Genomic DNA, 26,403 nt, shown 5'->3' with positions numbered 1-26,403 from the left:
ATTTTAGCAAGGATGCCTGAACACATTTGCATAATTCTAATTCTGGATTATGAAGAAAATTTGTATATAATAGTAAACATTTTCGGAATGTTGACAAAAATTAATTTCAGCTAATTTGAATTTGTGAAGAAAGTATTTGCATCAATATGTAGTTTTGAGGAGAACAGTGAATACTGTAAGTTATGATGGAAATTATTTTTTTTGTTAGGTATTAATGTGATAAATTGTGGACTTCGACGGATTCACCATTAATGGCAAAAAAAATCAAAAAAATGAAACAGTAGTGTTTCTGGCCGGAAACTTTACAGATAGACGATCTTTTTCGGCTTCTCTCGGTAAGTGGAGTGGAGTGATTGCTCTTGTTTGTTTGTCGATCTTTGGAAGCGTCGTCGTCACGCTGTTGCCACGTCAGGATTCGTCACCACAACAGGAAACATGGCGGCGTCTGTGCGGGAGAAGCAGACAGGTAATTGAGAAAGCCCTCTTCTTCCAGCGGGTTCGCCGGCGGACAGCAGCGACACAGGGCCTCTCTGAGCCCTGGTGTGGGGACATCCCCGCTCCCCGTGAGCGGACACCATTCACGGGCTTCACAGAGAGCCGCTGCCGCCTAGCTCCTGGTTGGATCAATCCATTTGCCCGGTTCGGACGGTCCTACTCCGTCCACACCCAAACGAAACAACCCAGCTGTTAACCCAGTTTACGGGCTGAACCCCGAACTCTTGAGGAGGTTGACTGAAGTGGAGGCGCCGGTGGAGCTGGCGGCTGCTCACGGGGGGAAACACTTCATTATCCGCTTAAAAAATCAGCAGGGACCATTTTATTTAAAGTCAAAACACTTTAAATAAAATATTAATATTATATAAAGTATTATTAATAATAGTTAAGATAATAATCTGTCTTTAGTCGCCGCTTAAAATTCAGCCTAAGATAAATACACATTTTCTTATTGTGAAAACAGATACAAAAAAAAAATTGTATTATTACCCAACAAATGTAGAATTTATTATTGTCCAAAAAAAATCGCACTTAAATATTTACTTATTTATTTAACAGAAAATCTGAATCAAATAAAATAAAAAAAACATTCATGATTGGTTTTCTAGGGGGGGGGGCATATTGTTCTCTTTGCTTTATTGTGAAATTCTTCCTCATTTTTCTAAATAACTTTATTCTATCAGCACAATTGCGTCACATAAATCAGTTTTCTTGAATCTTCTTCATGGTTTAGGTCAGTGGTTTGCAGACTTTCACATTAGAAGATTCTGTTAAACCTTGTAGGAGCCAAAAATTCTTATTTTCTCCATCTTTGCATTTATTACATTGTAACTTTTATACTAAATGTGAATTTTTCTTTCTTTCTTTTTATGGTATAAATAAAAACAGAAATATAAAGAGAAAGTAGCATTTTTTTTCAAAAACTGAAATTGTTTTTTATTTTTGACAGTAGGTCACATGACTTCCTTTCAAAATAAAATAAAAGATGCTCTGTGCCCAACAGGATATTCCCAGTGCAGTAAATGTACTAGCTTTTAAAATGACATTTCTCTCGTAATACTTTAGGTCTACTTTTTCCTACTTACTACTGCTGTTAACCTGAACATAAACTTAAATTCACTGGTTTATAATCTTGTAGGAAAATTATAAAGAATATACAAATACATGTATATCTATTAGCAACTCCCCTGTGGATAGCTGCTAACCATACATGCTTTAGACTCAGAAAATACTGAGAAATCAGAAAAGATCAGACTTTTTACTAGATGTAATGAGTTGGTAATGTAAAACTTTTAGTATTTCTTGCATCCAGGTGCAACTCAGTCATACATTTATAAACTAATCTAAATGAGATCAATGCTAATTAAGTAGCTCTTACTGTAAAAAAACAACAACTATAATTTTCTTTTTCTTCAGCCAGAGATCCACATGGTGGTAAAAGTCGAGCATAGTTGTTTGTGTTGAAGTTGTGTGTTTGTGTGTTTGCAGTCGCTCTGAGGCGGATGCTGAACTTCAACACCCCTCCTTTGAAGAACAATGCGGCCGAGCCCGTATGGAAGGTAAAGGAACATCTTCAGAAGGCCTGTTGACTCCGGTTCGATCCCGGGCTCTGTTTTGTTCTTCTTGTGGTGCTGAAACTCGGTCCGTGTTCTCGCGCAGGTTCTGATTTACGACCGGTTCGGTCAGGACATCATCTCCCCCCTGCTGTCCGTCAAGGAGCTGCGGGACATGGGCATCACCCTGCATCTGTAAGCGCGGTTCTCCTGACACCTTCAGTGGGTTCTGCTGGGTCTCAGTGTGTGGTTCTGCGTTTGTGTCTGCTCAGGCTGCTTCACTCGGACAGAGATCCCATCCCAGACGTTCCTGCCATCTACTTCCTCATGCCCACGGAGGAGAACATTGACAGGATCTGTCAGGTGATCTGTCAAGCCCCGCCCCTCGGTCTGCCTGTGGTCATCACGAATAATCAGCGCTGATCTGTGTTCCACTGCAGGACCTGAGGAACCAGCTGTATGAGTCCTACTACCTGAACTTCATCTCTGCCATCAGCAGGAGTAAACTGGAGGACATCGCCAGCGCCGCTCTGGCCGCGAACGTCGTCAGTCAGGTCACCAAGGTCAGCACCTGTTCTGCCAGCAGGACGATGTGTGGAGAGCTCGAGAAACTGCAAGTTCCTCTTAGGAATGAATCCACACGCGATCCTAGCTCTTCTTCGTCACTCGGTAGATGCGAAAGCACGAATGAGAATCAAACTGCCGGTGTGTTTGTGGCTGGATTTGGCCACGCCTCCCCATGACACTGTCTGCCGTCGATCTGCTCCACCTTCTGACGGCTCTGAAGCTGAGGAGAAGCTGACGCTCTTGTTGACTCTCCTCAGGTGTTTGACCAGTACCTGAACTTCATCACCCTGGAAGACGAGATGTTCATCCTCTGCCACCAGAACAAAGAGCTCATCTCGTATCACGGTGAGTCCCTCTGAGAAGCTCCGCCCTGAAGTCCACCATCATAAAAGCCACAAACGACAGCATCCGTCACGCGTGGAGACGTCTTTCCGGCGCTTCTTGTTGTCATCCACGATGGAGGTCCTGAAGGCCTTCTCCCTCTTTCACTCCTGCAGCCATCAACAGAGCAGACATCCAGGACACGGACATGGAGGCCATCATGGACTCCATCGTGGACAGCCTCTTTTGCTTCTTCGTGACTCTGGGTGAGCGAGCGAGGCTCCCGTTTGGAGAGTTCCTGCAGCTTCTGAAGCAGCAGGTGTCTCCAGCCTGAGGTGCATGAAGCTTCGATTTGGTCTGAAAGAGTCAAACGGAATGATTGGTGTTTTGGATCAGGTGCTGTGCCCATCATCCGCTGCCCTCGAGGAAATGCCGCAGAGATGGTTGCCGTGGTGAGTTCCTCTTGGAGCTTCGTTTTTTAGAGCGTTTTTAGTGTGTTTCTGAACCCTCATGTGTTAAACCTGTGAGTAGAAGCTGGATAAGAAGCTTCGGGAGAACCTGCGTGACGCCAGGAACAGCCTCTTTACTGGAGACAGTATGAGTGCGGGACAGTTCAGGTCAGTGATGGGTCCGTTTTTCGGGTTCTGCTGTTATATTTTCAGCCTCAATTAGAGAAAATCTGCCATTTTATTGAGACTTTCATGGTAATAAATTCATAAAAACGGCATATTTTCTTTCATTATACATTTTTTATGCATCTTAAGGACTGGTATCTATAATATGAATATTTCAAATTGGCCCATTACTCTGAAATTATCATGTTTAATGGAAAAACATCACAGAGATTCTGTTGGCAGAGCAGCTGAAGGTCTTTCAATCTTCTGCTTTCAGCTTCCAGAGGCCCCTCTTTGTGTTGGCTGATCGCAACATGGACATGGCCACGCCCCTACATCACTCCTGGACCTATCAGGCGCTGATCCACGATGTGCTGGTGAGAGCTATGAAAGCTTTTTTTTATCTTTTTAAACCTCTCCTGGTGGGAGTTCTTTAGCCGTGGCGCTCTCACCTCTTCCCATCAGGACTTTCACCTGAACCGGGTGGTGATGGAGGAGGGCAGCAGCATGGAGCCGTCACCAGGCGGCGCCAGACCAAAAAAGAAGAGCAAAAAGAGCTACGACCTCACTGCAGCCGACAAGTTCTGGCAGAAACACAAGGGCAGGTGAGCTTCTGCTGACCAGGGGTCTCCACCAGGACTCTCCATCATGGGTCTTCATTAGGGGGCCCCAACAAGGGGTATCCATAATGGGGCTCCACCAGGAGTCTCCACCAGGAGGTCCACCAGGAGTCTCTACCAGGGTTCTCCATCAGGGAACTCCATCAGGGGGCTACACCAGGAGTCTCCATCAAGGGTCTCCATCAGGGAACTCCACCAGGGGCCTCCACCAAGTAGCTCCATCAGGGGCCTCCATCAGGGGCCTCCATCAGGGTTCTCCACCACGGGCCTCCACCAGGGAGCTACACCAGGGGCCTCCATCAGAGGCCTCCATCAGGGTTCTCCACCAGAGGGCTCCAGAAGGTCTTCCAGAGCAGCTTCTGGAACATTAGAGGAGATAAATGCATTTTTGGATTTGGCCGTATGCCGTTTAGAAACAAGGCTTCTGGGGTTTGATTTTGGAGCTGAAGAAGCTGCTCCATACACTTGATGACCTTCAGCTTCTCTCTGTGTGAGAGGGTTAGTTTTCTGCTGAAATTCTAATGATTTTCTTGAAAAAAAGTTTTGTTTCTGACCTCCTCCTCCTCCTATAAGATGCAAACAGTAACTTTTAGAGGAGGTGCAGCAGCACGGGTGGAGGGGTATATTCTGCAATCTTTTATTCGTGTGAGATTTGAGATGAGGTGGAGAAAAGAAGCAAACAGGAAATCAGTGACGGCATGCTTGCTCCTTTCTACAGTCCGTTTCCAGAGGTGGCCGAGTCCGTTCAGGAGGAGCTGGACTCCTACAGAGCCCAGGAGGACGAGGTCAAACACCTGAAGAGCATCATGGTGAGACACAATGCACAAGAAGAAGCTGAGCCTTTAGAGCTTCATTATTTAAGATCCAAGTACGGTCAAGTATGTGAGGAGACTCTCCGAACTTCTTTAACCTACACTATCCTGTTTCCTGATCTGACCGGCATCACGTTTTTATGGAAGAAACCACCGGGATGGTCACGGCACATGATGGCTGGTGCAGGACAGAGGCTGCTCAGAGGCTCCTACATGTTCTCTGATATGTCTGCAGGGTTTGGAGGGCGAGGATGAAGGAGCCATCAGCATGCTGTCCGACAACACGGCCAAGCTCACCTCAGCGGTCAGGTAACAGTCCACAAACTAACACCTGTGTCCGGCACATCTGTAAAGAAGAAACTTCTCATCCTGATGCCTGTAAAATAACGATGAACGACTGTTTGACCTTCCTGCAGCTCTTTGCCTGAACTGTTGGAGAAGAAGAGGCTGATTGACCTTCACACCAACGTTGCAACGGCAGTGCTGGACCACATCAAGGTGCAGAGCAGGTCTGCCGTCTGCAGAAGGTCAACCGAAGCTGCAGCACTAAAGCTGTTTGTTTCTGCAGAGCCGGAAACTCGACGTTTACTTTGAGTATGAAGAGAAGCTGCTGAGCAAATCCAACTTAGACAAGTCTCTGCTGGACATCATCACCGACCCTGATGGTAGACACACGTGCACACACACACACACACACACACACACCTACATGCATGCAAACACACTGGCATGCACATTCACATGGACAAACATGCATATACTTCCACGCACGCACACATGTGAACAAGCGCACATGCGTGTGCCTTTACTCACACAAACGTGCACACAGGCTTGCACCCCCACACATACACGGCATGCACACACAGGATTTGAACACACTTGTGTAAACACACGCGTAACTACACATGCACAAACACTCAAAAACACGTGCAAACAGACACCCATTTTGTATGCACACACATGCATGCCCATACACACACATGCATACACAAAAACCAATGTCCACACAAATGCACAAGTGGTATTTTTAAATTTGAATTGACCGAAAATGAAACGACTTTTAAATCACACAAGCAAATTTCATAAACAAAAGTTCAAAGCTTTACGCTCGAGGGTTTTTGTTTTCATTCTGTCCCAGAGTTTCTCCATGAAAGGTGTGTTTTCTTAAACACAGATTTGTGTTTGTCTGCACGCGCTCAGTGGACACAGAACTCAGTGATGTGTGTGAATGTTTTTGTCAGCTGGGACACCGGAGGACAAAATGCGACTTTTCCTCATCTACTACATCACAGCTCAGCAGGCTCCCTCTGAGGTAAATCAGAACCCCACCCACATTTGATTTAACCCCACCCACTGTTGATCTGTTTCCACCCACTGATGATGTAACTCCACCCACCGCTGAGCTAACTCCGCCCACGGCTGAGCTAACCCCACCCACCATTAACGTACTCCACCCACCGTTTAGCTAACTCCACCCACTATCGTGCTAACTCTACCCACTGTCGATCTGACTCCACCCGCTATCGATCTTATTCCACCCGCTGTCGATCTGACTCCACCCACTGTCAATCTAACTCCACCCGCTGATGATCTAACCCAGTGCTTCTCAATTATTTTTTGCCAGGCCCCCCCTAGGAAAAGAAAATGTTTCGCGCCCCCCCTGACCCCCCCCCCCCCCCCACACACACACACACACAGACACACTCGCGCGGTGACAATACATCAGGTCAGTATCTATAAAATTTGTATACCTAAAATTGTATCTTTTAACACTAACAAAAGAAAAAAGCAAAATAAATCCACTTTCAACAAATATTAACTTTATTTAGCCACAGAAACCCTGTTCTAGTCTAAAACAGAAAAGAAGCTGAAAGTACCTGAAATAAAAAAAATCTGTCATTCCTTATTTAAACTAGAAACATTTTGACCAACTGAACCATTTGATGCTGAAAAAAATAATTCAATCAATAAATAATATTAAATCTAAATTGATCTGAAACATTAACACAGCAGCACCAATATATTTAACGTTTTTAGTCTGAAGAAATAGGTAAAAACGTGCTGATTTTTTTTTTCTAAATGACGGATTGTTTATTTCTGATCTCATAAAAGTGCAGCTGTTTTCCTGCATTACCTGCTGTCTTTCTGTCTGTCTGAAACCAACTAAACCACAGGCAGACAAAGAAAACATGGATGGAAAATAAAGACACGTCATCAAAATGTCTACAATAGTTCATAAAGAATGACATTGTTAGCATGAGCTTAGGAATCTAAGGGCAGCGGTGATCTTGGGCAACAGGCAGCGGTAGCAGTGGTCCGCGTGCCCCGATTCCCCTGGCAGACAGGGCCCACACCACCCCTCCCCTTTCGTTCTCACTCGCGCAGCCGCGGACAGACAGAACAGACAATAGGAACCGAATAGTGGACCAGATTATTTTCCAAGCACTGAGCCGCTGTCACCGCTGCCCCCACGTTAAATTTGCGCACCGGACAAACCTGTGCCTAAAACCGCCACCACCGCGCGCCCCCCCTGGCATCGCTTCGTGCCCCCCCCCGGGGGCGCGCCCCACTATTTGAGAAGCACTGATCTAACCCATTGTTGAGCTAACTCCACCCGCTGTCGAGCTAACTCCACCCACTGTTGATCTAACTCCACCTACTGTCAATCTAACTCCCCCCTCTGATGATCTAACCCACTGTCGAGCTAACTCCACCCACTGTCGATATGACTCCACCCACTGTCGATCTAACTCCACCCACTTATATTCCTGTGTTCAGTTGGACTTGGAGCAGTACAGGAAGGCCTTGTTGGATGCGGGCTGTGACCTCTCACCTCTCAACTACATTAAACAGTGGAAGTAAGTTCCTGCTCTGATCACTCTGATGGTTCAGGGTTCTGATGGTGCTAGGCCTTTTGGGGGAAGGGGCAGTTAAATGTAACTTCCACCACAGATGAGGTTTGTGGTGCTCCTCTGTAAGGATCTGAGAGTTTCCACACCAAACTTCAGGCTTTAGTTCCACTCCATTTCATTGAAAGTCCAGTGGCGCCCCCGTCAGGTTAGTTGAAGACATTTTTACAGGTTGGACAGCATTTCATCCCCCGTTCATCTGGTTTTTGTCCAAAGACTCAGTTCTTAGATCGTCTTGATGTTCTGAGGTGGAATGTCATCTGCATTTCCCCCCTTAAGTAGAAGCTGGTTCCTCATCGGGGTCCATGTTGTGTCTCCACAAATATTTCAATATGGTGATTAAAAACACATTTTTAAACAATTCTCAGACATTTAAAGACTCGTCAAGACTCCATGTTTGATTTGGTTTGCTTGAAAGTTTTCTGACCCAGGATTTTCCTTTTTTTCTTGCCTTTACTGAAAAATATCCACCAATGGTGCTCGTTTCTTATCTTCCTGTGTTTTCTTACAGCTGTATGTTCGAACCCTCGTATCTGTAGAAGAGTCAATCTGGTCTTTTTTGTTTTTCAGAGCATTCACCAAAATGGCAAACCCTGCCAACTACGGAAACAGCGGGGTGAAACCCATGGGGTGAGTCCACCAGCTCCGAAGCCCTTTGAGCTTTTTGTCACAGAAATGTTTTCTTTGGGCGGGCCGTCGCTGAAGTTCAGCAGCATTTGGAAACGCGATCCATGAAAGCGCACATCTGTCCGCACAGCAGGAGAACGCACACTCCAGAAAAATAAGTCTGCAACCTCCCCAAAGGTCTGGACTACCAGCGTAACCCTGTTCTCCTCCTCATCTCTGTTTTTCCACTTCTCCTCCTCAGTCTCTTCTCCAGAGTGATGAACACCGGCTCCCAGTTTGTCATGGAGGGCGTGAAGAACCTTGTGCTCAAACAGCACGTGAGTCCAACTCAGTAGAACCTACTGGACCCCAAACGTCAGCTCAGATCATGCAAACACAAGCTATAAGTGATTTAAAAACAACCACATAGACTTAAATTGGTGGGTCCGTCCTCATTGATGGCTGCAAGAGAGCAGAGCCAATCAAACCACAGCAGTAAATTCACCTAAATGTTTTAATGCTAGCCTATTGATTGTTTTTTAATTTACATTTTTACATAACGGCAGTAAATGTACACAAAGGTTAAATATGCTAGCCCCGAGGTGGGCGAACTTTTTGACTCCTGGGCTACAAAGGGGGGGTTAGATTTGACAGAAATGCAGATGCATGGAGTGTTTTGAACATGTGAAAGAAATCAGATGGGATCTGGATGAAGACATGCTTTAGTTTTCATTGAAAAATAATGGACAGATTGTAAAACAGAACATTTTGGAGTTTTTAATTCCGAAATCGTTGCTTTTGTACCAGTTTAGTACCAGTTTGGATGTTTAGAGAATTTTAGAGGATGGGAAAAATGACCGTCCATCTTGGGAAAAACACACACACGAGCGTCGAAAAACATGGAATCGTCCGAAATTGCATGAAGGCTGAACAACTTCTATGCGAAAACACCAGAATTCCAGGGAAAATAGAGAATTTCTAAGGATAATGAATAGATTTGATTCAGTTTGGTGGCCCAGTGTAAGGTCATGAAGGTCAAAGGTCAAAGTATTCTGGACTGACCGAAAGCTGCTGAACTCAGAGCATTGAAGATCCAGAACTTCCTAAGCATTTAGAGAAGCTCTGAACTGAATTTCTTCAATGGAGTTTAGTCAAACTGGCAAATTCAAATGGCATTAAAGGAGGTTTTTTTTATCCAAAAAGCGTGTCTCACGGTGGATTTCTGTTCCAGAACCTCCCGGTCACTCGGATCCTGGACAACCTGATGGAGATGAAGTCTCATCCTGTGAGTCTCCGTCTGTCTGCTGAGCATGAAAATGCAAACCTGTTGTTTCCTGTCAAAATGATGTCTCCATGGAAGGGTTTAGAAGAGATTTCAGCATAAATGTTCAGGAAATGTTTCAAGATTTGTGCTCCCACAAGCTTCCAGTTCTCCTTAAGAACGGCTGGATTTTGGGAATAATGACCACGGAGGATGATTCTGAGCTTTAGGCAGGTCACATGCTCCCTCAGGCAGAACCTAAACCAGATTAGTTAGAGAAAAAGAGGCGGGTTGACCTGCCAACCAACCAGCTGCTGGGTCCTCACGCCCAGACCTCCGAAGGCGGAAACGAATGCGCTTTCTCAGCATCTGAGGTTACACGGCACAAACAGAGAGGCTGTTGTCGTGGAGATGGGGGGGGAATTCTCCTCCGGTCGGATTGCCTCCTCATAAAGCATAAAGGAGGTTCCGCCGGAGTCCGGAGTCCTGGTTTCTGATGTGCCTCACACCCGCATGGTTGGAGAAGAGTCCAGTTTGGCGGGAAAATGTTAGGTGTAAACACGGCAACAGGTCTGGTTCTGCAGCACAGAACAAATGTCTTCATTGAAACAGCAAATATTGTGACCAATGGAAATCCAGCCTTTTATAAATTGGGTGTGAATGCGATCAAAAAGGCGGCGCTTTGATGTTTAACTGTTAACATCTTAAAAAAAAATTTTTTTATTATAACTTTATCATGATATTAATGTTCGGCAGTATTCTTAGACAGGAGGACCAGATTTTTTCCCCACAAAGTTTTCTTACTCTGCCTTTAAGCAGTAAGAAAAAAAAAGAGGGGGAAAAATGATGACATCACAGTGGGAGAAACCATTACAAAAATGAATGGGGTCAAAATCTGTAATGGGGTTCAAAAGAAGTATTTCCACTAACGAAACCCAAGCACGCATGTCGGACACATCCAAAGGATTTTTTAAAAAGTATTATGGGATGGCCACAAGACCATTTGCCATTTTGTGGCAAAGTGTGAAATTTGCCACATTTTCCCACAACATGGGAAAATGAAACTTCAGTTCATGTGATCTTCACAAAATTTCGACAACCACAACTGAAGTTTTCAAGACTTTTGACCTCCGGAAGAGGCTGCCATCTTACATTTTTCTAAAAAAAAAGACCTTTAGTACCAGTTGCATCGTTGGGAAATTTCTTGGGCAAAAATGTTGGTTTCTAAATTTTGTGGATTTTGATTAGCGTTAGCGTGGCGAGCTCGCAAAAGTGGCGTTCCCCTTGTGTTTGCACATTTTTTTACCGATGTGTTTTGAAAATGTAATCAATGAGTCGTTGGCTCTGGCTGAATGAAGCATTATGACATGTGATACCAACAAATCAGGAATGTGGGCGTGGTTAACAAAAAGCCTCCGTTGTCAAGGAAATCCAAAAGTTTACTTTTGCAGATTCTTCTAAAAATGACACGGACCTCTTCGTCACCCCCAGGTGACCAAAAAAGAAAATAGTTGCTATGGAGATGAAACCAACAGAAAAGGTGCCTTTTTGAAAAAATAAGAGTTTTTTTCACATGCAGCTCTGAGCAGGATGGCAGGGGCAGAACGGAGAGTGAGGGGCGTGTGGTAAATAGGGGGCGGGTAGCACCTGGTCGCTTGCTGCTCTAACTGATTAAAATAATATTATTTAGATAATCTAATCTAGGTAAAACGGTATTTCTGATTAAATATTATTGACAAAAGTTCCGCTTTTGTTGAATTTAAATCTGTGTTTGTGTGAAAAACGTTTTCAAGAACTCAAGTACAATTGCTTCTTAAAGAAAAAAATGGACTTTATTTGATGAAATATTTTGGATTTGTGAATAAAAACTGAAGCAGGTCTGCCTGTAGCTTCATGATTTACTCCAATGATCCTCACGGGTGTCCGTGGATTCAGACGTGAATCCTTCAGGAGGACGGCGAGCAGGTGCCTCACATGGGCGTGAAGGGTCCAGTCGTTTCAGGAGCTGGTGTCCGGGGAAACCGCTCACCTGTGATCCTCGTTTTCTGCTCCATTTTGTTTCTCTCCAGGAAACCGATGACTATCGATACTTCGACCCGAAGATGCTGCGGGGCAGCGAGAGGTGACCATCCGCTGAACATGGGAGCTCGTCGGGTCACGCTGAGCTCGCTCATCTGGTCTGTTTTCTCTTTCAGCTCCGTTCCCAGAAACAAGAACCCTTTCCAGGAGGTGAGTCTATGTTCCTGCAGAACGGTTCCCGGGTTAAAAAACAACAACGCGTGGGATCGGAGGTGATGAGGCTCCTCCTCCTGCCTGAGTCGCTTCAGTCTGAGGAACGTTCCAGAAACTCGTTAACTTAGGAATGATGTGCAGACAGAATGCCGACTTCATTCTAGGAGAAGAGGAAGGACCTCCACTGGTCTAATGGCAGAGTTTCTCCTTAAATAACACTTTGGGTTTGATTAAAAACCCGGGATGGGGTTTCGGTTCCTGTGGATCTTCTGACAGCACAGATCAATTTCATGGTCATTTTTGTGAATCCTTGTCTCTGGAGGTCTTCTTGGGTCACAGCTCCTGCTTTTTTTTTTCCAGGCCATCGTCTTTGTGGTGGGAGGAGGAAACTACATAGAGTACCAGAACCTTGTGGACTACACCAAGGTACTGCTCCTCTGAGGTTCTGTCTGGCATTGTTCTAGCTGAGATCTCCTCAGTGCCGACGAGGAGCCGGGTTTGGTGGCAGAACGTCTCCGTCTCCTGATCTATTAAACTTCAGTTTTTCCTCTAGACTCCTTAAAATGTTCTGGATTTTGTTGATTTGATGAAGGAACGTCTCTTTTCATTAAAATCTCACTCATTAGCTTAAGTTTAAATCGTTAAGGTTTGGTAGGTTGTCGGACCGATTCCTGCCCGGTAAGAGAGCAGGTCATGTTTGCAGGACGACCTCATCTCAGCGTCTCTGTCTTTCAGTCCAAACCGGGCAGGAAGGTCGTTTACGGCTGCAGCGAACTCTTCAACGCCGCTCAGTTCATGAAGCAGGTGAGGAGGCACACCTGTCCCGTGTCGGTCTGTTCCTGCAGCTCAGTTACGTAACGCCACGCCTGCTCCTCCTCTCCACAGCTCTCCCAGCTGGGACAGAAGTAACGAGACCTTCAGCACCTCCTCCGCTCCGCTCCTTAATTCCTCTGTTTTATATCGGCTGTGTTCTGCAGATCAACCTTTCTTCTGTAAATTGTCTCCATCCTCTGTACTAATAAAGTTTAACCACCTCTTCATCTGCTCTGGCAGACGTGGTCTTCTTTACCCAGAAACCTCCTTTTTGGTCAGAAATGATCCCTTCTGCGTTTATTCAGAGATATTTTGTTGGTCCTGCTCTCTTCATGGTTTTCTTTCGCGTTCAAACATTGAAACCGGATTCTTTTCAGAGACTTTGTTGACCGTTAACATTCAGGAGGAGCAGCTTTGGTGGAGGGAGGATGCTGCTGCTGGTTTCTGCAGCAGAGAGGAGTCATTGTCCCCGTGTGGTGAAACCCGAGCGGCTCCGCTCTGCCAGGACACGCCGTGCCGTCTGGAAGGCAGCCGTCCAGCTTTCCCTCCTTCTCAGCACAAAAGCCTCTGAATTTTTTTGGAAGATGGACTGGCGTCTGGGCCGCCTGCGGCGCTCCCAGCTCGCTTTCAGCTCCACACGCATTCCGGCTCCAGACTTCCGGCCGCTGGAGGTGTTTCCGTCAAACAAAGATGTTTTCATTCTCACCTCCAACCAGCTATAGAGGACAGACTCTTTCCTGTTCGCTGACAAAAGATTTATTTCAAATGTTTGCACATTTAATCTCCACGAGGCTTTTAAATCTCCCAAAATTAGTTTAATTTGATTCGTTTAGGTTACATTTAGGAGTTTGTCTTGTAAATCTGTCAAGTTTTTGACAATTTCTGTTGTCCCAAAAGCTGGGGAGGGGGGGGGGGGATCAGAGGGTTTGAGGTCAGAAAAATGTGCAGGTTTGTTCCAAAGAAGTTCAACACTAAAGTCAGTGTTCAGGATGCTGCAGACTCAGGAGAAAGAGGTGATCTTCTAGCATCTGTGGTGCTTCTGACACCTCCAGGTTGTTGGATGATGATGATGTTCTGCGGCTGAATCGTTCCCATGAGGTGAGCCGGACACCCAAGCTGAAGAACCGACTCCTTCCTGTTTATTATTGATTTATTGGGCGTGGATCAGTGAATATTTTCTGCTATTTTCTTTTGATATTTGGGGTTTCTCTGTCCGTCTCCTGTTGCTTCCCGTAGGAGTTGCAGGATTCTCACAGACCTAGATCTTCTGAGGGGTGAGGCTCCGCCCCCTGTGTGTGTTATTTAAGCCCTTTCTCTCCAGCTGACTGCCTGCTTCACCTCAAACCTGCAGGTGAAGCAACAGTCAGTAAGGCTGAGCGAATCGATTAAATGATCTGATCTCTAACCAGTTTATTAACCAGATTAACTTCATCTGGTAAGTCTTTTAGTTAGTTAACTTTTTCCTTTTAGTTAGGACTAAGTTCTTAGCTGATTCAATACTTGACTGCCTGTTTTCAGTTTGTTAGACTGATTTTGTTTGAGGACTGGTTTCTGGTTTAGGTTAGTTAATGGTTTTAGTAACCTATGTTGTATCTAGCTAACTGATTAACAGGTTTACACAGTAGCCAACACTTTATTAAAAGACTGATTTAGACTTTCCAGTGATTTACCGACTGATTCAGTCACTTGCTGCCTGCTGACCATAATATATAAACTAAAATATCTGCTGCCTGATTCATTTATTGACTGAATGGACTGAGGAAAACAGATCTGATGAAGCGGTGTGTGTGTGTGTGTGTTGGGTGTGGGGGGGTCATGATGATGTCAGCTGATCTTGTTTTGGTTTGCAGACTTTAAAGGAGAAGAATTAATCAGCTGCTGTTGAACTTCAGGATCTGAAATGAGTCTCTCTTCTGTTCTGCTCACAGGTACGTTTATGTGGAGTTTATGATGAAATTATATTGATCAGTTTTTCTTATTTAATTTTTTATTTTTTTACTGATAATATTGTTCATTACTTTAACATTTTGTTTAATTTTCCATTTTGTTTATTTCAATTAAAATTATTTCTCTTATTTTATTTTTATTTGATAAAAGCACATTTTAATTTAATTGCAATACATTTTAATTTTTTAATCACATCCTTTAATTCCTTTTTTTATTTTGAAGTAGGAATTTTAACCTAAAATCTAGATTTTCTTTAATTTACGTACTTTAATTAAACTGATTTTTAATGATATTTTTCAGTAAAGAATGTTTTTGAATTGGATTTTGTAACTGATAAAAAATATTTCAACTAAAGTTTAAATTTGAGTATTTTAATTCTATAGATCTTTTAATTTGTTTTACATTGTTTAAACTCATACATTGTAATTATATTGTTTTGATCCTTTTTGTTTAAGTGTTTATTTTTACTAAACTGTTTTTATCCAATAAAGTTTTTTTTTCTTAAATAAATTTTTTCCGGACATGTAAACCAATTTTTATTTTTAGTTTATTTATTTGAGAGAAAAAAAGGAATTTAATTTCAACAGATTTTATTTGAAAATTTTCATTCCATACATCTTTTTTTTAATCTTTTACGTAGGAATTTAAGCCAACATAATTTTTTAATTTATTTAAAAGACAACTTTTCACTTAATCTCAATTTTAAATGTCATTTTTTGTCATTTTTTCCACCATATGACAAATCTATTTTCTATTTTCTTCATGTCCAGAGTTTTTTGGAGAACCTGCTGATCCTCTGTCAGAAGTTTGTGCATGGATGTCTGTATCACTGAGGGAGGGGGTCACGCTTTCTGCGTTGGGTGGGGGGATTAATTTCAAAGTAAATGGTGAGCAGACTCTGACGTTTCCTGCAGTAATCCTGAAGTTTTTGTTTTTTCCTCCTCTTCAGGGTTCCTCATCTTCCTCTCTGCTCTGGAATCGGGATCTTCAGGTGAGCAGAAAGGTTCTGTCTTTGGAACTCGATCCTCGCAGGAGAGAAACCTGAGACGGTCAGCCGACGGTGAACTCTGTCTTTCAGATGTGGATCCGGTGTCGTGTGAGACTCGAGGATCGGACCTGGAGCTCGATGATGTGGTGGTGCTTTGTCCTCCGGGCTGCAGGCGGACCAGGATGTCGGTGTTTGGGACGGGCCCGTATGCTGCTGTGTCGTCTGTCTGTGGAGCTGCTCTGCACAGGTAACCCCACCCCCTCCCTCAAAAACCTGAGGATCCAGGTCAGACTGAACTTCCTCCAAGCACCACTGCAGCTCCTCTCTAGAGTCTCCAGGTCTCCTGGGGTCTTCAGTCTTTGGTTGGAACAGCATCCTTGCATGATCTGACCGTATCATCGGGTCTGTCCTCATTTGAACTTTGATCTGTAGAATCCCTGTTTTGTCCTAAAGGGGGGCTCTGGGTCCCTCTGGGGGGCCCGTTAGAGTTCTGAAACAACGAGGGCAGCACAGCTACGTGAGCTCCTATGCCAACGGGATCCAGTCCCTGGGCCTGTCCCGCTGGACCTCCTCCTTCAGCCTGTCTGGTAGGTGGACTTGTGTCTGGAACGGGTCTTTTATGATGATGATGATGATGATGATGATGATGAAGAGTGACCCACGTTTGAGCACAGATTCTCTGATGTTTCTTTAGAGGGTTTGGAATCAAACCAACGTTTTTAGGTCCTTTTGTCTTGTTTTTGTGTGAACAGAGAGCATCCATCCTCCTCTGGAGTTCATTGCTGAGACCCGGACCACATCTCTGCCTGCAGGTGCACAGCCAGGTGAGTTCAGAGGCTCCCTACCTCAGGATTCACCTGAATATTTATTACAGATCAACTTTTTTTTGTTTGTTTGCACATGGGAGTAAAAAAAAAGAAAGTACCACAGAGTTTTCCAGAAATGTGTGCTTTGTGTTGCAGCAAAGAAAGCCCTGAAGAAGCCGTCGTTGGTGAAGAAGGTCCTGGCGGGCGGAAACAAAGGTGAGAGCTTGTCTGTCCTCATCTGCTCCAGTGATTTTGCAGGTTCACCCCACAAGTTCAGGATCTAAGTTCCGTTTCCTGGTTTCTCTGCTCCTCTGATGTTGGTAGACTGTCAGATGGACGTCGCCGTGGTGATGGACAGCAGCAGAAACATTGGGCAGCGGAGGTTTAACTTGCAGAAGAACTTTGTTGCCAAACTGGCGGCCATGTTGAGAGTCGGAGCTTCGGGACCACGTGTTGGTCTGATCCAGGCCAGGTCAGTCTCACACGCACACACACACACACGTTTTTGATGCTACTTTCTTCTTAACGCTGTCCGTCTCCGCATCGAGGCAGTGACTCGCCAAAGACCGAGTTTGTGTTGAGCAGCTACACTCAGCCCAAAGACCTGCTGTTTGCCATCAAGGAGTTGACCTTCCTGGGGGGTGACAGCAACACAGGTGAGTCCCACACCTGTCCCAAGAGTCCTTTTTACTGAAACAGCAAAAAACCTGTTGAAAAAAGGAGAATTTGGAAGAACTGAAGCTCGTTCGGTTGGGGTTCATGTCATTGTGTCCGGCAGCCGCCCTGGACTGAATGACCAGATTGTTCCCATAATTCCTTTCTTTTCTGCCTTTGAGTGAAAAATTTTGCCACGTCAAAAATGCACTTGCATGCACTTATAGTACTATGACTAATGTATAAGATTCAAAATGAATCTTGGGCGAAGTAAATGCCCCCCCCCCTCAAAAATGGACATCACAGCGGGAGAAACTGTCAAAAATGTGACTGGGGCCAAAATCTCTTGACACATGCGTCATGAAAATCCAAAGGAAGTTTTAAAAAATTAAGGCCTGGTCACAGGACAGTCTAAGGGCCATTTTGAGGCAGTGTGCGAAATTTGGCGATTTTCACATTTTTGCAATACACGGGAAAACTTTTGTTTGAGCGATCACCACAAAATTTCACAAACGCACCGCTAGGTGAAGTTTCGTTGACCTATAACCTTTGACCTCCATCATCATCACCGCCACCATCTTTTTTTTTTCCCCCTTAAGTATGTTCTACAAATTTAAACTCCTAACAATTTCGATGTATTGCCTCCTAACTCATCAAGGATAATTTGGAAGCTACTCAGGAAAAAAGGTTAGATTTTTAACGGCTTTTGTGTGGCGAGCTCTAAAAAGTGGCGTTACCCTGTTCCTCGCACTTTTTTTTAAAACCAGAATATTGTAAAGTTGTAATGCATGAATCTTTGTCTTAAGCTGAACGAAACAAAACAACATACAATATAAGCATATCAGGAAAGTGGGCGTGGTTAACAATAACCTCTGTTGCCATGGAAATTCAAAAATGTATTTTTGGCCATTATTCTCAAAATGGACATATTTTTCAGATTTGTTAGATCATCAAAAAGAAAATGGTTACTATAGAGATAACACCTACAAAAAACCACCGCCTACTTTGAAAAACTTATTTTTTTTTTATGAATTTGTTACGTGCACAGGCAGCAGGGCAGAATGAAGGGCATGTAGCAACCGCTTAGCCAGTGGGGGTGGGTCAAAGGGGAGCAGCTCTGTGCCCGCCCACAGCTTAATTCAAAATTGTAATTTGATCCATTTTTGGTTACCTGGAGTTCAAAAAACCATATCTTAAAGTGACGTTTGTGACGTGCAGAACACAAACAGAAGAGTCATCTGCATAAAGTATGACCTGATTCTGGTTCCTCCATGTGATCGCCTTGCAGGCTTTCATTTACTCCCTAAATGTGATTTTGTTTTTCTTTTGTTCATTCATCTGCTCAGGCAAAGCCATCCTTCACACGGCAGAAACTTTCTTTACCCAGGAGAACGGGATGAGGCGGGGTCACCCACGGGTGATGGTCGTGATGATCGACGGCTGGCCGTCCGATGATGTGGAACAGGCGGCCATATTGGCCAGAGAGAGCGGCATCAACGTGTTTCTGGTGTCTGTGGCTAAACCAGCAGCAGAGGAGCTCAGCATGGTGGCAGACAGAGACTTCATGAAAAAGGTTCTTCAAAGTTCCTCAAAGATTGAGAGATCTTCTACAGATGAAGCTTCAGTTTGTTGTAAAATGACAGATTCTTTTGTCCCCCAGGCTTGTTGCCATAGCTATTTCTTTTTCTTTTGCAGGCGGTGTGCAAAGATAACGGTTTCTTCAGTTACTCCATCCCCAGCTGGTTCAGCACCACCAAACACGCCAGATCTGTCACGCAGAGACTCTGTTCTCTGGATAGTCTCCTCTGCAGTAAGGGAGACCTTCACCTGCCTGTCATGGTTTCCATCTGAGCTCCTGCTACCTTCATGCTCATGTGTTGCTGTCTTTTGTTACCCCGTTTTTTTCATCTGCCATTCCCTTGGCAGGTTTATTTGTTGTAGCTGGAGCTAACGCAGCAAAACCTTCAAAACTTTTTAGAGACCTCTAACCTTACATCAGGGGTGTAATGATTCATGTAAACGATTCGATTTACATGATTTGAAATTTACGATCCGATTCATTGACCTAAAACTTCCACCAGTGTGACTCAGAGACCTGGGTACTTTATGTAAAGTTTCACAGACTCCTTGGATTTCTTCAAAATAATCAAGTGTAAATTAAATATGTGTCCAAACAAACAAGTAAACAAGAATCAATGGCAAATATATTCAAATTTTTGGTTTCATTAAGTTCAGCCCACTGTGGTTTTTCCACACTAAAATATTTCATTTTGATTTTGTTTTTCCACGTGCTTCATTCTGGAAGTCAAAAGTCGCATTACTGCATGGTGGGAAACGGTTGCTTATGCTGCTTTTTGTTTACTTAGTATGGGATCAGACATGTTAGGAGGAATTATGCAGCTTTCGTTAAGCAAACGAAGAGCAATGTTGTTGTTCTTTTGTAACTGGAGATGTAAAAGTGTTTGATTGGAGCTCTTGGTTGAACCTAACTGTACCTGGGTTCAGGTAAAACCTGCTATAACTCTGTGAACATCGGCTTCCTCATTGACGGCTCGTCCAGCGTCGGAATGGATAACTTCAAGATGGTTCTGGACTTTCTGGCAGGAATCGCTCAGAGCTTTGACATCTCTGACATTGGATCTCGTGTTGGTGAGCTTCAAAACCCTCTCAGACAAGAACCTGGTGAAGCGCTGATGGAGGCCTGACCGACTGTGTTGCTGCTTGCAGGTGCAGTCCAGTTCACCTACGATCAGAGGATGGAGTTTGGTCTGTTTGACCACTCCACCAAGGAGGACACCATGAATGCCCTGAGAGGAATCTCTTACATGAGTGGAGGAACGTCCACCGGGTCTGCTATCAGCTACGCCACCCAGAACTTGTTCAGGTAACACCACAGCTTTTCATTTTGACAAACTGCACATAAGTTCAACCTTTCAGATGACCTCCACCTCTAGCTGCTGAGCATCAGAGAACACAGACTTGACATTGAAGACGTTTGCAGGTCTTCACAAAACATAGACGACTAGTTTGTTTCCAGAGATCTAAAGGGCCTGTGGAGACTGAAATGAGCAGAAAGTCTCTAGCTAACCTTTTTTAATTCGTTTACAGTCACTTGGACTTCAGGAGGACATCATACCTGATCTAAATCTATTTTAGAATTCCAGACAAAAGCTTTGAGGGTTTGCTTTAGTCATTGCTAATCACAATCACATCATCAGCAAACATGGCATCCTTTACTGATCAAAACTGATTTTTTTGTCTTTTTGCTTTAAAAAAATAAAGTATCCTGAGAAGAACCGGAGACAGAGAGGCCTACAAGAAAGTAAAGGCCGCATCACACAGCTGCTACATACATTTTGCGCACATTGCGTGGATGTGGTCACACGGTAGGGATTTGTGGCGCCAATTACGTGATTTTACGTGATATGTGCGCCGCATATGCGATATAAAAGTTATACATCAGTGGTACATGCATGAAGAGTCTGTTAAACATAATAGTCACAAAGTTTTATATGCATCTGATCTCTCAAAAATCACGCATAATTGTGTAAGATTCATGTAATAATAGTGTGTAAACTACATAAAATACGCATAAAACGCATAATTTTAAACCAACCAAAAATTTTGAGCAGCTCAAAACAAAAATCACGTAAAGACCCATCAGCCAAAACTCTCAGCGGGCATCTGTGCACATCGACGAATGATGATCAAGAAAAACTAATGAATCATTAATATCACGCATGCACCACTAAAGACCAAAACTTCATACATAGAAATACGCAAACTGTGCATAGTGACTAAAAAACTTCACCTTCTCGCTGAGGTTCACTTTTTCTTCCCCTAAGCAAAAAGTGCTGCAATTGAAGTTTAGTTTAATAGGTAAACTTGAGGATAAGTACAGTCAGGACCATAAATATTTGGATAGAGACACATTCTTTCTAATTTAGTTTCTGTCATTGTGTTAAAAAAATGCTTTAGTTTTTGACATTTTTATGCAATCTTTTTGTTCAACCCATGGAATAAAAGCTGACAGTCTGCACTTCAATGGCATCTGAGTTTCACAAGGTTAAAATGTAATAAATATGAGCGTTTGCGACCATTATTTATGAGTCTTGTGTCTTCTGAAGATAAAAACTTTGATGATTAAAATAACAAAAACATTTTTTTGGGTAAAATTGTTAAGACACAATGCATTGTGGTCTATGTTTGCCAATCTAGTGAGCATTGATGCACACTAGTTTTTCGCAGAGACTTTTGGGAAATTTCTAGGGCACTAGATTTGGGAATTGTAGATTCAGACAGCACTAGAAAATGGCGAACGCTCTATACTGTATAATGCACTATGTAGGGGTTAGGGTGGGAATTCGGACATAGTCTCAGTCACTTTCACACGCTGATAGTGGCTCCACCGGAGGCAAGGTGAGGTTCTGTGCCTTGCCCAAGGACGCTTTGACACAAGGCAGGAATCGAGGCTGCAGTAGTGCGATCAGAGGTCAACTTCCCTAGCACTCCAGCACGGCCGCCCCGTATAGTATAGAATAATCCAGTACTTGTGGTACACTTAAATAACTACTTTTTGCTAAAGGTCCCCCCTCCATGAAAATTCATTTTTGTTGCTTTGGAAACTCGACATTCCAAACTTCAGGTTCACACGAGTTTCCAAACAAGCGCAGGTGAAGTGGATCAGTCAGAGAGCACAGGGACTCTCAAAGCTCCTATTGGCTCCCTGATCGGAAAACTTCTCTGATCACTGAAATGATCCAAATGTTATTTAACAAAAATGTAACGACGACAAAGTTCAGGTCTGACTCAGGAGGACGTTTGCATTTTTCTTCCTCCACAGACATCCCAGACGGGGTCATGATTTTCTTGTTGTGGTGACGGACGGCCAATCGTACGACGACATCCGGGGTCCTGCGATGGCGGCGCAGAGACAAGGTGAGAAAACGATGGTGGAAGAAGCCTTTAGGGCAAAGACCTTTGTAGACTTTAAGGCTTGAACTTGGGGACTTGTTAAAAATGTTGATTTGATTGAATTTGATGAAGGAGTTTGTTTGTGGGAATTCTTGTTTCTAAGTGTTTTATTGACATTAAGCTAATTTGGAATTGTTTAAAGACTGGAGACTTGACTTGCTCAAATTTTGTGACTGTCTTTAGATAAAGACCAAGTCAGAAGAAAATCCCCATCTGCTGTCATGTTGGGTGACATGTATAAAGTAAATTAAGCTCAAAACTGCGTTTCTGATTTTCACTTTATTCAAATTGTTATAACTGAGGAGCAGATGAAAAAGGCTTGACGTTGCTACGTGGGCATGTGAGGGGCTGTAAGCTAGTGGGAGAGCACGTAAACAGAGCAACAAGCAGGGGAAGTGGGAGTGGGGTGTCTCTGCTTAAACAGCCCCGCCCACAACTCAGAGGTGAATTTCTGATGAACTCCTGCCGCTCTGCAGAAACCGCAGTGGGGCGAAAAGGTATTCAGTCTGCCACCAATTGCGCAACTTCCCCCGCTTAACCCTTGTGCTATCTTAGATGACCCCCCCTTTACATTGACGTGTTCTCCCTACCATAACAAAGGTGGATAAAGGTGGAAAGATTTCATGTAATCCATGGACACCAGTGAAGATCACAAATCATTGAAGAAAAAAGGTTCAGAGCACTGTCTAGTGGGTCTAGATGACCCAACTCCCAACGTTAAAGTGCCTAGGATAGAACAAGGGTTACAAAGATGAGAGAGGCCTGTAATTTTCATCATAGTTATACCTCAACTACGAGAAACAAAATGCGAAGAAAACAATCCAGAAAATCACATTATCTGATTTTTTAAAGAATTTATTTGTAGAAAAATAGGTATTTGGTCAATAACAAAAGTTCAGCGCAATCCTATGTTATTTAAGGTTTTCACAAACTGTTGCTTGTGTTTTGGCCCATTCCTCCATGCAGATCTCCTCTAGAGCAGTCACGTTTTGGGGCTGACGCTGGGAAACACGGACTTTCAACTCCCTCTAAAGATTGTGTGTTTGGGACTGTTTTCATGCTGAAAGACCCAGCCGCGTTTCATCTTCAATGTCCTTGCTGATGGAAGGAGTTTTTAACTCAAAATCTGAAGATACATGGCCCCATTCTTTCTTTCCTTTACACCAGTGTTTTTCAACCAGTGTGCCGCGGCACACTAGTGTGCCGTGGGAGATGGTCAAGTGTGCCGTGGAAAATTGCCCTCATTAACTGATCTAAAAAAATTTTCCATCTCCAGGATTTCAGCTCTCTGTTCATCCAAACAGGCCCTGATAAAACACTGAGGAGTTAGGAATATAAAAGATCGTAAAATACTTTTTCTTTGCGTTTATTTTATTTTATTAAAGACATTTTGATAAGAATGACGGTACCGCGATTCAGCTGCAGCTCCGGCTGTATTTGGGAAAAGTCCCGTCTCTTTGACTGTCTCCACCAATCATTCTTGGGGAGCTTAATCACATGTCATCAGTCTGACCGATCAGAAGTGGTTAAAGTCTTCACTTCCTTGTCCCGATTTAGCTCGTAAAGTCGCTCAGTTCTAACAAAAATACCAGCTAAAGCTCGTCTTTAGCGGTGTAGCTTTCCACAGAATCCGGTATCAGACCGTGGAACAAGTGAACAAAACAATGAAGCTCCGAAAAACGATCTCCAGCCGTTTTATGCACTACATCTCCCATGATGCATTGGGTTGTGAGAGTGACAGCGCACAAGGAGATCTGTCGTTAAACGTCTTGAAACTAACGAACACACATCAAACTGTTTTTAAATCTTCTAACTTATCTTTTATTGCATCTTTTAGAAAAAAACAGCTGCAGTTTCCAGCTTTTTCTGCAACAATTATCTCAAAAATGCATGTGAGATTGTGGAGGGGCTGTAGATCAATACAGACTATGAGTTTCTCTTTTTTTAATTTTTGGATCCTGGTGTGCTGCGGCATTTTTTTTAAGGTTAAAGTGTGCCGTGGCTCAGAAAAGGTTGAAAAACACTGATTTACACAGATCTGTCGTCCTGGTCCCCTTGCTGAAAAACAGCCCCAAAAAAAGTTCCATTTTTGGTTTTAACTGACCATAGGCTATTCTCCTATTCCTCTTCTGGATCATCGAAATACTCTCTAGTAACCTTTAGACGGGCCAGCACATGTACTGGCTTTAACAGGGGGACACGTCTGGCACTGCAGGGTATGAGGCCCTGGCGGCGGCGGCGGCGTGTGTCTTTTCTTTGTTACTTTGGTCCCAACTCTCTGCAGGTCACTAGCTCCCCCTGTGTGGTTCTGGGATTTTTGCACAGTGTTGTTGTGATCATTTTGACCCCACAGGGTGAGATCAGGGTGAGCCCCAGATGGAGGGAGACTATCAGTGGTCTTGTATGTCTTCCATTTCCTAATATGTGCTCCCACAGTTGATTTCTTCACACCAAGCTGGAGTTTGGAGTGACTGTTTGAGGTTGTGGACAGGTGTCTTTTATATAGATAACCAGTTCAAGTGGGAGCCATTAATAAAGGTAACCAGTGGAGGACAGAGGATCCTCTTACAGAAGAAGTTGCAGGTCTGTGAGAGACAGAAATCTTGCTTGTTTGTAGACGACCAAATACTTATTTTCCACCATAATTTGCAAATAAATTATTCTGGATTTTTTTCTCATAGTTGAGGTAACCTATAGTGGAAATTACAGGCCTCTCTATTCAATTCAATTTTATTGATATAATAATAATGGATTAGATTTACCTGCGTTTTTCCAGACGCTTACATTGTGTCCATTATTCATTCACTGCTCATTCATACTTGGTGACGGTAAGCTACTGTTGTAGCCACAGCTGCCCTGGGGCAGACTGACAGTTCACGCCTACGGCGCCTCTGACCATCACTGGACATTCCTACACATCCACACACCAGTGGAGCCACACTGGAGGCAAAGAGGGTGACGTGTCTGCCCAAGGACACAACGACAGTTGGCTGGGGGGAGCGGGGATCGAACCGCTGACCCTTCGATCTTTGGACGATCTGCTCAACCACCTGAGCTGCTGCCGCCCGGATTTACAACAATACTCATTTAAACATTTGCACAAGTGGTGGCTAACTAAATAGTTTTTTGCCCCACTGTGTACCCTAAAAAAGTTTTTTTTTTTTTAGCTAGAAACAGCATAATCGTAACTGAAAGACCACTGGGAACGCTTAGAAAACAGATCAGAAGATGATCAGAGTGGGACTTTAAGAGTTTAGTGGGACGCCCTCCTTCTGATGTGTTTCTGGAAAAGTCTCTCAGAGTGGAAGCACCATCACGGTCTTTTGTGCTCACATAATTCCTTCCGCCTGTCAATCCTCAGGCATCACCATTTTCTCAGTGGGCGTGGCCTGGGCACCCTTGGATGACCTCAGAGCGATGTCATCAGAGCCAAAAGATCGCCACACCCTATTCACCCGAGAGTTCACCGGCCTTTTGGACTTCATCCCACTCGTGGTCCGATCCATCTGCCAAGACTTCACGGAGATCAGCGAGATTCGGCCGTGAACGTCAAACGGGACGGTCCTCAGAGCTTTTCTCACCAGGACGCCACAGACTGAGGACTTGAATCCACCTGTGAACTTTGATAGATGTGCTTTTCTTTTTTCAGTTTTCACACAAGCATTGATCTCTCAGGACCCTGAAGGCCACATCTTTGTTCTTCTTCAGCTTCTCTTTCAGTGTTTAGAGCAGAAATGCATTGATGTTACTTCATTTCCACTTTAGTTTTTACGTCCCTGGGATCAGTTCCTCTGTAAGAATCACAAAGAAACTCACCTACTGGTCCTGAACACATTAAAAAAAACTTATTTTTTTCTTGATTGGGTTGTAAAATCCTCCAAATCTTCAATTTTCTTTAACTTTCCTGCTGTAAATTGTGGATTACGGATCCTCTAGTCTGGTTTGAGTCCGTCTTTAACAGTCCCACAGATGGACTTGCATTCAAATGCTCGGATGTAGAGAATTTCCTGGTTTAGCACAGATCCTGAAGCTGTAAAAACAAAAAAAGAAGCCCCCCCCCCCCCGTGCTGCCCTCTACTTTCTGTTGTTAATCGTGGATTTTTTTTGCAGAATAAACTTGATGGATTTTAAGTGTATTTACAGGTTATTGTACAACATTATCTTCGTTATTCAGATCATTTTAATGGTTTGCGAGTTCAGATTTTGTTTAATCACTTTTAAATGGAAACAT

The 26,403-nt window shown here is 43.8% G+C and overlaps 2 protein-coding genes across 2 annotated transcripts; both read left to right on the top strand.

Moving 5' to 3' along the window:
* The first annotated feature begins 329 nt into the window (after positions 1-329).
* Positions 330-13,030, top strand: scfd1 (sec1 family domain containing 1). Its single transcript, XM_004082137.5, has 25 exons — positions 330-466; positions 1,984-2,054; positions 2,155-2,243; positions 2,321-2,411; positions 2,489-2,611; positions 2,873-2,960; positions 3,113-3,202; positions 3,333-3,388; positions 3,468-3,553; positions 3,828-3,927; positions 4,016-4,155; positions 4,889-4,979; positions 5,218-5,291; positions 5,399-5,480; positions 5,551-5,647; positions 6,224-6,294; positions 7,761-7,840; positions 8,462-8,521; positions 8,760-8,835; positions 9,729-9,782; positions 11,828-11,880; positions 11,954-11,987; positions 12,351-12,416; positions 12,726-12,794; positions 12,876-13,030. Exons 1-25 carry the CDS (start codon positions 436-438, stop codon positions 12,897-12,899), a joined length of 1,896 nt encoding a protein of 631 aa, XP_004082185.1. The 5' UTR covers positions 330-435; the 3' UTR covers positions 12,900-13,030.
* A 1,102-nt stretch (positions 13,031-14,132) lies between these two features.
* coch (coagulation factor C homolog, cochlin (Limulus polyphemus)) lies at positions 14,133-26,303 on the top strand. The gene is made up of 15 exons (XM_011490134.4): positions 14,133-14,238; positions 14,654-14,731; positions 15,700-15,741; positions 15,829-15,985; positions 16,192-16,325; positions 16,491-16,562; positions 16,701-16,760; positions 16,869-17,016; positions 17,097-17,200; positions 18,545-18,771; positions 18,894-19,008; positions 19,704-19,847; positions 19,926-20,082; positions 22,042-22,136; positions 25,534-26,303. The coding sequence occupies exons 2-15, from the start codon at positions 14,704-14,706 to the stop codon at positions 25,716-25,718; spliced, it is 1,668 nt and encodes a 555-aa protein (XP_011488436.1). The 5' UTR covers positions 14,133-14,238; positions 14,654-14,703; the 3' UTR covers positions 25,719-26,303.
* Positions 26,304-26,403: the final 100 nt, after the last annotated feature.

Source organism: Oryzias latipes, chromosome 22 (genome assembly GCF_053564925.1).
Source record: "Oryzias latipes strain Hd-rR chromosome 22, Olatipes_Hd-rR_3.1".
Taxonomy (NCBI): Eukaryota; Metazoa; Chordata; class Actinopteri; order Beloniformes; family Adrianichthyidae; genus Oryzias; species Oryzias latipes.
Note: the sequence above shows the minus strand (reverse complement) of the source record. Positions and strands in the feature narration are given on the sequence as shown.

Bases quoted from the DNA above. Each gene is read 5' to 3' on its own strand.
- coch (XM_011490134.4), top strand. From the start codon at position 14,704: ATGAGTCTCTCTTCTGTTCTGCTCACAG. The intron at 16,326-16,490 runs GTAGGTGGACTT...TTGTGTGAACAG, and splicing joins CTCCTCCTTCAGCCTGTCTG to AGAGCATCCATCCTCCTCTG. The intron at 18,772-18,893 runs GTTCTTCAAAGT...TTTCTTTTGCAG, and splicing joins ACAGAGACTTCATGAAAAAG to GCGGTGTGCAAAGATAACGG.
- scfd1 (XM_004082137.5), top strand. From the start codon at position 436: ATGGCGGCGTCTGTGCGGGAGAAGCAGACAG. The intron at 3,928-4,015 runs GTGAGAGCTATG...TCTTCCCATCAG, and splicing joins CGCTGATCCACGATGTGCTG to GACTTTCACCTGAACCGGGT. The intron at 4,980-5,217 runs GTGAGACACAAT...ATATGTCTGCAG, and splicing joins AACACCTGAAGAGCATCATG to GGTTTGGAGGGCGAGGATGA.